Source organism: Eufriesea mexicana, unplaced genomic scaffold (genome assembly GCF_001483705.2).
Source record: "Eufriesea mexicana isolate 0111107269 unplaced genomic scaffold, ASM148370v2 scaffold1653, whole genome shotgun sequence".
NCBI lineage: Eukaryota > Metazoa > Arthropoda > Insecta > Hymenoptera > Apidae > Eufriesea > Eufriesea mexicana.
In genome coordinates this window covers 261,461-274,602 of record NW_016909884.1, presented here as the reverse complement: position 1 = coordinate 274,602, position 13,142 = coordinate 261,461, and the positions used below count along the sequence as shown (strand labels likewise).

General features: G+C 31.3%; 4 protein-coding genes across 4 annotated transcripts; 1 reads left to right on the top strand and 3 right to left on the bottom strand.

The window, feature by feature from the left end:
• Positions 1-1,846: 1,846 nt before the first annotated feature.
• On the bottom strand, positions 1,847-3,361 carry LOC108548790 (leucine-rich repeat-containing protein let-4). Its single transcript, XM_017901912.1, has one exon. The coding sequence runs from the start codon at positions 3,359-3,361 to the stop codon at positions 1,847-1,849; it is 1,515 nt and encodes a 504-aa protein (XP_017757401.1).
• A 3,655-nt stretch (positions 3,362-7,016) lies between these two features.
• On the bottom strand, positions 7,017-9,919 carry PNPase (polyribonucleotide nucleotidyltransferase 1). Its single transcript, XM_017902011.1, has 7 exons — positions 9,774-9,919; positions 8,669-9,580; positions 8,412-8,585; positions 8,149-8,342; positions 7,906-8,066; positions 7,520-7,831; positions 7,017-7,440 (listed from the first exon to the last, which is right to left on the bottom strand). Exons 1-7 carry the CDS (start codon positions 9,917-9,919, stop codon positions 7,045-7,047), a joined length of 2,295 nt encoding a protein of 764 aa, XP_017757500.1. The 3' UTR covers positions 7,017-7,044.
• Positions 9,920-10,335: 416 nt separating this feature from the next.
• Positions 10,336-11,318, top strand: CIA30 (complex I intermediate-associated protein 30). Its single transcript, XM_017901911.1, has 2 exons — positions 10,336-10,713; positions 10,796-11,318. Exons 1-2 carry the CDS (start codon positions 10,379-10,381, stop codon positions 11,316-11,318), a joined length of 858 nt encoding a protein of 285 aa, XP_017757400.1. The 5' UTR covers positions 10,336-10,378.
• Positions 11,319-11,456: 138 nt separating this feature from the next.
• On the bottom strand, positions 11,457-12,487 carry CLS (cardiolipin synthase). Its single transcript, XM_017902029.1, has 3 exons — positions 12,155-12,487; positions 11,799-12,056; positions 11,457-11,723 (listed from the first exon to the last, which is right to left on the bottom strand). The coding sequence occupies exons 1-3, from the start codon at positions 12,485-12,487 to the stop codon at positions 11,457-11,459; spliced, it is 858 nt and encodes a 285-aa protein (XP_017757518.1).
• Between the last annotated feature and the right edge of the window lie 655 nt (positions 12,488-13,142).

Below are 13,142 nucleotides of genomic sequence, written 5' to 3'. Positions count from 1 at the left end.
GGAATAATGGTCTGTGGTACATGAACTTGATTGGGCCAATAAAGCCAATGTCAAAAGAAGGTAAAAGGTGTGGGAATCAGAGAAAAGAACAAAACATTATTACACTAATAGGGTACAAAAATATATATATTTAATGATATATTATATAATGGATAAACTCAGCATCTTTCGCCACGTGGCTCGTCGCTCTTAACCTCACATTCACTGGAATCTCTAACACTCTACAATACCATCTGCGCGCGCATCATATCCCCTTCTTCTCGTACCACTCTTTCTCTCTTTCTCTCATTCACACTACACACACTCACAAAAGGTTCGTCTTAATGGCTGATGATTATTGAAGAGTGATTATTGTCTTGCTTGTACAGGAAAAGGGTCAGACAGCTGAGGAAATAAAATAATGGTGACATTGAAAGAAAATCAATCTGTCAAGAAATTGAAAAGTACTTACATGCACCGACAATGGAGGTGAGTTTGTGGGACAAGACCTCCAGGTTTGGTTAAATGGAAATAAAATAAAACATAATTTGATTCCAGCCAGGACACCCGCAGTGCAATGGGATTGCTGCGAGGAAGAACAAATCCACCATAAACATTGACAAGGGCACTTATGATGGATTCAGATTTGCCAATGTTTTTTTAGCAAATCTGGAAAGGGAAGTATTCCAAGGGGAACGATAGCGCTTCTCCACTCCTGTATGGAAAGTGCCATAATCGGTTTTCGTTGACACGTGTATTTGTAATGCAGGTAATTACTCAGGCGGTCGCTATAGTGTGGCGACGATAAGCATTTCAGACTGTTCATACTTCGGAGATAATACATATATTCGCCGTTGGCCAGATGGTTGAAGGGTGGCCAATCTTCTCGAGCCAAACAAGTAGAGGTAAAATGAAAACCGTTGCGCAGGAAAGTCTTTCGAATAACCCGCCATATTTACTCTCTCACTTTTTGTCGGTAATAATGGTTACCATTTAGTCATAGGAAAATTTAGACAAAATAGAAATAATATTTGGTAATGAATTTCCAGAAAGGGTTCACGCTAGCAGTCCATCAATGAACAACGAAAACTCTCGCTGTGATTATTTTTCTTTGATACAATCACTGAAATGAAGCACCTCTTCTATACGTTATGAGACATTTATTCTTCACGTGAATATTTAGTAGGGAAACGGAGATCTCTACTGTATTATGTCTTCATCCGCCATCTTATTTATGAATTACTCATGAAAGATACTTACGTAAGTACAGTTGGCGGCTTGTATTGAAACTTGGATGACAAGTTGCAGTTATTCAAAAGCACAAATTATGATTATGGAATTCTCATTTAACTTTTAAGATAAGAATGAACATCCTAACCTTTTCAGTTTTCGAGTGATCCTTTATTTCAATGAAAAATCGTGCGTTTAAAGAGAAACTATTTCTTCGAAACGATATTTTTCGAAAACCGAGTGGTGATGGAGCAATTTCGTTTTCGGATTCGTATTCGGAACGGTAAGCTCTACAAGTGTTATCTAATCGATATTACATATTTGAGACAATATAAAAATTCGTTGGGCTATGTTATCAATTACTTTTTCCTAAATTTTATTAGTCCCCCCTCCACTCTGAGCCTTGAGAAAATTTTATAGAACGTAAGATTGTATATTTATATTAAAGACTTAAATTAATTCGATTAATTTTGTGATCAAGGAAAGAACAATAAAAATAAAACAATGCAGCATGAGCTTTTCCGTTTTACAATTGAAATATATTTATTTGCATAACAATACTAGGGAATTACATCTAATACGTACAACGTTAAATACTACTATACGCACTACTTAAGATGAAACGGTCTTAAAAAAATTATTTTGTCTTATTCCTAGACATAATCGACCACCATGGATAAGTCGTCGATGAACTGTATGTAGTCGACCACCATGGATAAGTCGTCGATGAACTGTATGTAGTCGACCACCATGGACGACTACTCGACCACCATGGATAAGTCGTCGATGAACTATATGTAGTCGACCACCATGGACTACTACTCGAAGTCCATGGAGAAGTAGTCGATAACTCAGGCGTAGTCGACACATCTGATCCAGGACGTGTACATGAAATTTCATTAGATTCTGATCCAATATTCAAGTAAACTATGATCTGTTGTGGTATTATTTGGAAGGTACTGATATTTAGATACAAAATGGGGTTGCGATCAAGATACAGCTGTCGTATAGGCAAATCAGCACTATGAATTATCGAATTCAACGAAGTGAATTTGTTCCCAGATAAAACTAGATTTTGAAGATTCTTCATAGATCGACTCCAGTTCGGTGGCAAGTACGTTAATTGATTATCAGCTAAGTGTAATTCTTCTAACTGCTCTTGATTGTCGAAAGTATTCTCATTAATATGCGTAATGTTATTCCCGTTCAGGAATAACTTTCTTAAATATGGCAAGTTAGAGAGGTTGTCATTTAGATACCTTATACTGTTACAATTTAACGAAAGCGTAGTTATGTTTAGAGACATAGAAGGTACATGTGAGAATAAATTGTTATCTAAAATAAGAACCTCTAACAATTTCATAGACCGAAAATCATTATAATCAATATTCGATAAAGAATTCTGAGCGAGATTCAAATATCGAATATTTGTTGCATCCTGGACAGAAATCCACCTAATTTCATTGTTCGCTACCGATAAATTCTGCAGTTTCCGCAGACCATTCAAATCAAGGTCGTACCAACCACCTATTCCCCTTAATATATTGTTGTCTAATATTAACGATGTCAGATTGCTAAACTTTGGGAACGAGAGTTGCGAGATATAATTATCAGTTAGATTAAGATACGTTAACGTGTCAGGAAATATTTCCAGGTCAGATGTTTTAATGCGGTTTCCCGAGAGATCCAAATGTGTTAATTTGGGGAAAGGATTACTCCACGTACTTCTTATATCATAGATATTAGCATATTGTAAATTCAAGTACCAAAGTTCAGGATATAGTCTTTTAATCACTAATGTGTCCCGATTGTAAATTTTTTGATTACCGAGACTTAGAATTCTCACATTTGGAAGATTTCCGAAAGAGAATAAACTATCTGGATAGATTTGATTGTGCTGGAGATCAAGGTACCATAAATTTGGCACGTTACTGAACGTTCCATCGCTAAAATACGCATAGCGATACCCCAATTGTATGCATCTTAACGAAGGGGAAGTAATGGAGTTTTCTTGAAATGATATAGTATCATATGTATTTAATATTAGAGTTTCATTCTTACAGACATCAAATGCATCTGTGATTGGTACGATATCTCCAAGAACGATGAATGGCGAGAAGGTTAACGCTACTGTAAGGCTGATTAACAACATCGTGCCTCGAAGATTGCTGAAAGTAAAACACAAATTTTCACTATCGTCTATACTAGCAAATCGTTGAAATACTTGACTCGTTAGTGTCACTACAAACGAACAATGGATGACAAAAATAAGAAGGAAAGATGTTACATGGTTCGGCTGAAACGGGACGACGATACAGATCGAGTTAAGAATAGATGGTAATAGTACTTACCTAATTCTTTGGAACGATTTCGTCAAAGTATAATGTAACGATAACTCCTTCGATTTATTTGCGCTTATGAATGTTCTCTATACGATGTTTCTCCTCGGGCACTTCGAAATATAACACTCTCTTGCGCCGTTTATCTTGCATTGCTCGTAAACAATCATCAGAATTGTTTATATATGTAACGAAGAGTGCTTTCGTCATCTTTTGTAGTGTACGGATTTATTGATTGCTGTAAAACGTATCAGTTACTCCGGTAATTACAGATAAGATCAAGAAATTACACGTATTCGTGACTAAAGAAAAGCTTACGATCTTTACGGTCCTCTTTTGTCTCCATCGATGCGGCGGGGCCCGCTTAATTGTCGCACATCTGGGTCCGTGACGCGACAGTTATTCGGACAGGATCGAGAATTGTTCGATCTCCTTCTCGATTGCGCTCGCTTCACTGAATCCTGCGAAACGTGAAAGAGGAAGACTCATTATGAGCAAAATGCACGAAAGAAGCCAAAGCAGTTGCAGAAATTGCTGCGGGATAAACCGGCGACGGATAAGCGGGCAAAACGTGCGACAATTAAGCGGGAGGAGCAAGAAGAGATGAGTCCCAAGTTTCAAACCACTGTTACGGATAAACATAGAAAAGCTACGGTATCCAATTACTTGCCATGACAACGGTAAAAAGTAAGCTTGTGAATCGCAGATCGTTAACCCGCGCTTGCTACTATGCTTGCAACATGATGGCGAATTAAATAGATCATCCGAACGAAAATTTGTAAGAAAGCTTACATATGTAGTACATATCTATCATTTCGTTAGATACGTTTATATTTATCTTTCTATGTCCGCATCCGAACGAAAATTTGTAAGAAAGCTTACATATGTAGTACATATCTGTCATTTCGTTAGATACGTTTATATTTATCTTTCTATGTCCGGATTCGAAAACGATTCGGCTTGGCCTATGGGTTAATGAAGACGGAGATAAATATTTGGCAATTTGGGTTATGGATGCGTGTATTTAAAAGAAAAAGGAAAGAAAAAGAGAAATTCAGTATCTTTTTTTTATTTCTGCCACGATTATGGTGGATGAAAAATTATAGGATCACTATACATCGAAGTGTGGAAAATTTTGCAGAGATATTTGAGTACATTTTTCGTTAAAAGACTGCAAATTTTCATATTGTTACCTTTACTATTCTTACTTCCCCTTCACAGTTTATCATTTTAGATTGCGTATCATATCGAGGTATCCATTTAAAATGTCTATGTCTGTATGATCTTATCTTTCATATCGGAATCAATAGAACAAGAGAAAAATAATCACGTACAATTAGAAAATTCATAGAAATCATTCTATGATGAAATTTCAAACTTCTGCTGGCGATAACGAAAGACTATTGCAAATTATAGTTGCACATATATACAGGGTGTCCCAGTAATGTACAATAAGGAAGGGGGTTATTCTGCATACAGGAACGAATTTAAAAAAAAGAATAAAATTTCTTGATTCGAAGCTTCGTTTTCGAGAAAATCGACTTTGAATATTCACCGGGTAGGCGTGCATTTAACTTTGGCTAAGATGCATGGACCATCAGTATATCAGCGTACTCGATGAATATTCAAAGTCGATTTTCTCGACAACGAAGCTTCAAATGAAAAAATTTTATTCTTTATTTTCGATTTATTTTTTCACGTAGAATCACGCTTTTCTACTACCACTGTTGGGACACCCTGTATAATGCAATTCTGATTTGAAAACTAAAGGTTCATGTACATACATGTCTTATATATAACGTTTCACAGAGATTGGTTAATCTAGTAACCATAATAGGTAAAATTTCCAAAGCACCGGTTTGATAGAAACGCATTTAAAATTTTGCCGATAATTTTCTTGGACAATCTTCGAGTTTGGCTTTTTCTTTCCGATGCCGAAGAAAGTCTCATTTTTATTCTGAGTTTGTGAAAAAAATTTCCCTTCATTAATTCTTCTTTCCACAATTTTTAAAATGTATTTCGCGAATTCAGGATGAACGAAAAGGATAGAAAGAAAATAAACTTCTCTAACCTAACAAAATGTGTAAGTTACCAACTGATCACAAAAATTAAAAAACTAACACCTTTGTTAGATACTTTTTCACAAATAGGTGAATTATTTGCAATCCTATTTGGTATTCCTTATCGTAACATTTAAAGAAAATTATTCGTTTTAAATAACGATATGTTAAGGTACCATGTATTCTTTTCCATAAAATACAACAAATATTAACTTTTTGTATTTTTTAATGCGAATAATGCTACATTTATGATAAGATAAAATCGAATATCGCGGCACATGATGTGAAACTTAGTAACTCAAACATTCCACTGTGAACGTAATGAATACAGGAAATAAATACTTCTATAAATAATTATTCTTTTTCGTATTTAGCTATAATTTCTTTGTAGTACGAGACATTCAGTTCTTCTTCGTGATCTCGTTGGATATTTCTTGTGAATCGGATTTACTTTCATTAACAGAACTACGTTGATAATTCAGTATCCGTGGTGTTTCCTTATATTTGTGTTTTATGTGCATCCAAAGCCTCTGCGTAGAAGACACGAAAGCATAAACTTTAATTACACAGTGTGAAAACTCAGTCATTACAGTAGACATCAAGAATCATAAAAAATAAACATATTAAACGAGTAACCTTTTAAGTACATATATACATAAACGATACAAAATTAGAACATTAGAACATATTAGAATATAATTAGAACATATTTATTTTTGAGTTATCATTACGTGTACAAAATCTTCAAAAATTTGTATGGCATTTTATAATTAAATTGACAGAAAAAATTGATAACGTACTCCTTCGTTTATCCATTCAAAAATGCTTTCGCAAGCATGATCGTAAGCTCTTTCGAAGAATACGGAGACGACAACGACACTAAGAACAAAACTAGATGTTCGTTTAAAAACATAGCGGTAAAGGAAACGTGAAATCATTTTTCATATCCTGATATTTGAGTACTTCCAATATACGTTAATATTGTAACGTTATAATATTAATGACAAAAAGAGTTTTAAATAACTTGATGTATAAATATATTGCACTTATGTTGTCTTATTTCTTCAAATGTATGACATTTTCCGGGTAATAAATCGTTGAAATTGCATGCATTTTCATCTTGAAAAAGTTGAATAAGAATTCGAACAAATTTCAGGTTTTATCGATATAATAAATAAAGAATGGTTTACTAGAAAGGAAGATACAGTAAAAAAAAGTCAGAAATCTTTCAACGTTAATTATGTATAAATGATAAATATTTGTGTACTTTATATTATATATAATATATCATTTATTGTCCAATGATACTATAAATAAATATTTTATACGAAATAATAAAACAATTATATAAAAGAATTTTTTATTACTAATATTGTTATTAATAAGTAAACGATACATTTGCCTTCTAAAAAGATATAAAAAAAATTTTTAAACAATTATTGCTTCAATTTATCAAAAAAGTTAACATTTTGTTCAGAATTTATACTTTGCAACACTTTTCGAGATAATCTCATGCGTCCATTTGCTGGATCGCGTCCAAAATACTTCACTTTTATTTCATCTCCAACATTTAATCCGAGTACACTAGGATGATGAATATTACGTTGATCTAATTGTGAATTAGGCAAAAGCGTTGGTACCATAGTAGGATACAATATAACCATGACCCCAGTTTCACGTATTTCAGTTATTTTTGCTGAATAAATATCTCCAAATGTCAACACTGGTTCTGGATCTTTTTGCAGAGATATGTCTATCATTTCCTTGGCTGCTTTCATTGCAACTTCATTAGGTGCAAATATAGTAAACATTTTATCATCTTCCGAATGAATCTAAAAATGGAAATGATCTAGCAGATTAATTTCTATAATATATTAATTGCTTTAAATTTCTCTTGATATTTAAGCTTACATTTACTCCAGTTTCATACAGAATCTTTTTTACATTTGATCCTCCAATTCCAAGAAATTTTCCTCTTTGATGCACTGGCACTTCTATCTTTTCAACTATAGGACTATTACTTTTGCTTCTTATTCTTGGGCAAGCTATCGTTCGATTCATAATTTTAATTATCTTAGATTTGGCTATATTTGCGTGTTCAATCATTTTCATGATAACCTTTAAAGGAACTCCTGAGACTTTCATATCAGCCTGAAAAGCGGTAAATCCTTTTTTTGTACCTGCAATTTTGAAATCCATATCGCCCAAGTGATCCTCTATACCCTACAAATACGAAAAATCAAGAATTAATATATTTGTATTATAAATTATATTTGTATGTTAAAACATGAAATTACTAATATATCAGTTAATATCTCATATTCAATATCAGTCTTCTCTTCATCGTTATATCTGGATATTAATCCCATAGCTACACCAGCAACAGGAGATAATATTGGCACACCTGCATCCATTAATGCTAAACTACCGCCACAAACAGATGCCATAGAAGATGAACCTTTCAGTAACACAAAAAAATATTTAAGCTATAAATTATCTTCTTTAAAAATAATGATTACTTTTACATTTAAGCAACTCACCATTTGATTCTAGTACATCACTTGTCAATCTTATAGCAAATGGATAATCTTTAGGTATAATTGCTCGTAGTCCTCTCTCTGCTAATGCCCCATGACCAACTTCTCTACGATTAACACCAGTAAGAATACCTGTTTCATTCACAGCATATGGAGGAAACTCATAATGAAGAAAAAAATGTTTTTCTTTTATCCCACTGCAAGTTCCAAAATTTGTATCTATTCATGTTGAATACACATTTGTAAAATATTTATGCATGAATTACCTAGACAGCATTGAGATGGCATCTAATTTAAGAGAATTTTCTATACTATCAAGTGCTACTGTACATAAAACTTGAGTTTGTCCTCGTTGAAAAAGAGCAGAACCATGAAGAGGTTTAAACAGATCAACATCACAGTTTATATCCCTCAAGTCATCTAGCTTACGACCATCGCATCTAAAATTGGTTTAATCCTTTATATCTAATGTATATACCAAATAATAATTTTTGTGAATATTTGTATCATAAACAAAAACTACCTTTTCTTTGTTTCAAATATTAAAGTTCTAAAAGTTATCTTACAAAGTTCATCAAAAACTTTTATAGCACTTTTAACAGAATTTGGGTCAGTATTTGTTATACTTGCTAATATTTTACTTCTAAGGCTAAAAATAGCATTATCTCGTGACAATTTGTCGTGAGAATGGCAACTGAAAATTTCAATTAACTCATCCTTTGCAAAATCTGTCACAAAATTTTTCATATTTTTCATCGATTCATCATCTTCAACAATTTGTAATTTAGATTTGCCAACGCATTTTTGTAATTGTGTTATAGCATTTAAAATTAATTCACATTCTTTAACACCTACTTTTATTCCTTTTCGAAGTTCTGACTCCAAACAATCATCAGCTGATCCTTCTATCATAACAATTGATTTTTTGAATATACATGACAAAACAAGATTTAGTCTACTTTGTTGAAGTTCATTCTTTGTAGGATTAATTATATATTTATCGTCAATTAAGCCAATTCTAACAGCTGCTACAGGTCCAGTCCACGGTATATCCGAAATACTTAAAGCTGTAGATGCAGCATTAATGGATAACACATCTGGATTAATAATTCCATCAGTGGCTAATAAATTACATACTATCTGCGTTTCATAGGAATAGTTTGAATCAAACAGTGGACGTACAGATCTGTCTATTATCCTGCTAATAAGAATTTCATTATCTGTATAGCCCATTTCCCTACGAAGAAAATTTGTTGGTATACGGGCTATTGCAGCAGCTTTTTGTCTATAGTTTACAGTCAATGGAATTATCGAATTATCAGATGGTACGGATTTTCTGACTACTGTGGTCATAACTGTGGTATTGTCTATCGTAGCAGTAACACTTGCACTTGTAAATCGTGCATATTTCCCAGTTGATAGAGTCATTTTTGACCTGAAAAAATGGTTGAAATAAATAATAATAAATATGAAATAATCTGCTTAAAAAGGTAATTTATTTAAGCAACTGAATATTTTCTATATTACATTATTGCACTAGTTATATGTATATATATTTATAGTACTAAATATCAAAATATAAATATATCCTTTTAGCGTATAGGTTAAAATACACGTGATATTCTTACCCATTAGACAATTGCACGTTTATCTCTGTAGGATCACTTGACATAAATTTAACGTGAAATATATTTCCATTTTTGTCACAGTTTTTCAAACGTAAAAGAGCTAAATTTTTCCTATTTAATAACCTATTGCGCCTAAATAACACCATCTTTATACCGAGTTTACTTTCAATATACTTATAATCACCATCACTTATCAAAACGAATTCTACTGTATAGTGATTTTTGTATTAAGTGCATTATTGAATTACATGAATATTTATATTTTTGTATTAGTAAAAGATATCTATTAAATTTACAATAGAATAGAGTATTCTTATTTAGAATAGAAATCGTATTTGTATAAATAAATAGGAACCGTATACGTCATATTTTTTAGTTATTCTTGTGCTTTACAATTTATTTATTAAAAGTAGTAGTTGAAAAAGAACAAAATATAAAAATTTAATTTTAATTAAATGGGAAATTTGCAGTTTAAATAGAACTGTACTACAGCTTTTATATAAATTTTTTCATAACATCACATTGATTTGAATTTTCGTTCTTCCTCCGTCAATATATAAGTTTTAACATAGTTAAGTTATAATTTCGATTTAATTGTGCAAAAGATGGAAAAAGTTATTTTTCGTGCATTGAAACCACGCTCTACAAATTCTCTGATTATTAAAAGAACATTCTTTGACCAACCTAGATCAGGTTATCCCGTGGTACATGATGAAAAATCTGAAGATTTGAGTTTGTTACAAAAAGTGCGGAAAGCACGTAAAGAATTTAAAGGCGAATGTAAATTATTTATCGAAGAAATTCGAAATGCAGTATTTAAATCTGAAATTATAACGGATAAAACTAATATTATATGGAAATTTCGTGAAACTGAAAAGCCATTGGATCAATGGATTGTAAATTGTGATGGGGACTATCACCATGGTTATTCGACTGCTAAGTAATTATGTAATATTTTGTATACCGTTATATTTCAAGAAACACAAAAGAAACTAATATAAAAAAATGTTTCATTTTTCCAGATTAGAATTGTCAACCTATGGTACTGGAATATTTCATGGCGTACTCGATACACGTATACCTAAAGATGGTGTAACAACGAATAGTGGTTATTGCAATATCACTACAGTACCAAAATTAAAATCTTTTAAACGACTAGATTTCTATAATTGGTATCAATATAATGAACTTATTTTGAGGATCAGAGGAGATGGTAGATGTTACATGTTAAATATCTTACCAGAGCCACTAATTGATATAACACGATATTTGGGTTTTCATTACTTTGTCTATACAAGAGGTGGTCCGTATTGGCAAATAGTTAGAATCCCTTTTTCAAAATTTTTGGCAAGTTTAAAAGGGGAAATCTATGAGAATCAATTTCGTATGATGGCTGGTAGTGTGAAAAATTTTGGAATTACAGTTGCTGATAAAAAATCAGGACCTTTTAGATTAGAAATTGATTACATTGCAGTTTCCAATAATACAAATCTATTTGAAACTTTTGCATATGAAGAGTATAAAGTACTTAGAAAACGTATATGAATAATTTTTTATTTTATGAATTACTTATAAATTTAAAATAGTATTTTTATTAATTTGATTTGTATATATTACTATAGGAAGTAAATAATAAGTTTAGAAATAATAATATTGTTATAGTCAGACATGTGTAATATGTGCTTAATGAGAAGACTTTGTTGAAGATTTTTTTCTAAATAATTTATATGTATTTTTTGATGTCAAATAGCTTATACCACCTGCTAATGTTGTTAATGCTGTTATATAACATAAAACTTCTAAAATTGGATGATTTACAAAATGAAATACAGGTGCAGCTAATGTTCCAGCAATAAAAGACAATTGTATGACGGTATTGATTTTACTTATATATGTTGGAGCTAACTGTGCTGTTGCATATGTAGGATCAAAATATCTGCCCAAAGTTTTCTGAAACATATTTAATAAATAAGTGACCATTAAAATATTTATTTATTTATTTATAATGCTATAATCTATACATACTGGAAAAGGTAAAGATTTATATCTTATGTAAGAAGCAGCTGAAATCAAAGCAACATCTCTTGCAATGACGAGACATGTTAAAGGTGTAGGGACCAATCCTACCCAGGCCAACGATAGAAATAGTGTACCTACAAGCAATTTGTCTGCAACTGGATCTAGAAAGCTACCAAGCTTAGAAGCTTGCGATATCCATGTACGTGCAATCCATCCATCAGCTAGGTCACTACATCCTGCAATTATTAACACATACAGTGCTATCTGTAACATAAAAAGTAATATTATATACACATAATTACTTACAAGATAACATTATATAACAAATAGATATTATAAATAATAAATATATGATATTTTACCCGGTAGTCTTGTGATAAAATTGAGTAACTTAAATATGGTGACGTTAAGATTCGTCCTATACAAAGAAAATTTGGTATTGTCCAAATGTTTTCTTTCTCGATAATTCCTCCCACTTTCTGTTTAGTTTGTTTAATACCTCGAAGCACTTGTAATCTTAATGATTTCCTTCGAGCAACATTTTCTCTTTTGGTAATATAATTTTTATGATGCTTTCCAATTCCAGTAGAGTACACTCTTGCATGGTATATAAAACATTGTCTCAAACACTTTTTTAACCAATATCTATTTAATATAGTTGATTGTTTGAAGTATAATATCATAAAATGACTCATAACTGTTTATACCTGTTTTTAGAATAATGTGAAGAGAAAAATTAAATAACTTTTAAAATCATTAAAATTATAGTTTATTTGTTTATACGTATTTTATTTTATTATAGTTACATGAAAATTGTATATTACGTATAGCATGAACCAAATAAATGTTAATATAATACTATTTTTGGTAAAATTTAAATTTATTTGGAAACGAGAATTATTGATAAGAAACTAAAATAAGATCCGTATTGTAATAAACTGTTTTATAACAAACTTAGTTGAATCAAATAATTATAGAAACATTGAAATAAAAAAATATAGTGGTTGGATTTACACTAATGAAATTTCATTTTTCAGGTTATGTCATTAATTCATATATGCAAAGTTTACTTCTATCAAGTTAAATATCTTTTTTACTCTCGTATATACCAAAAAAAAAAGAAAAAAATAAAAGAAATGAAACTGTCGGACTTTTCAAAATAAAAACATTTTATTACACGACTAATCTTATCATTCTTATTGATTATCTTTATGTTTTAAAATTACATTTAATTAGTTATAACCGAATTGGATAATCTTGAACACCAGTTAATTAAAATTAATTTTATTGATAAATTTTAGCAGGTACTACGAACTCATACTAATTCTGTTTCAACTAATAAAATACGAT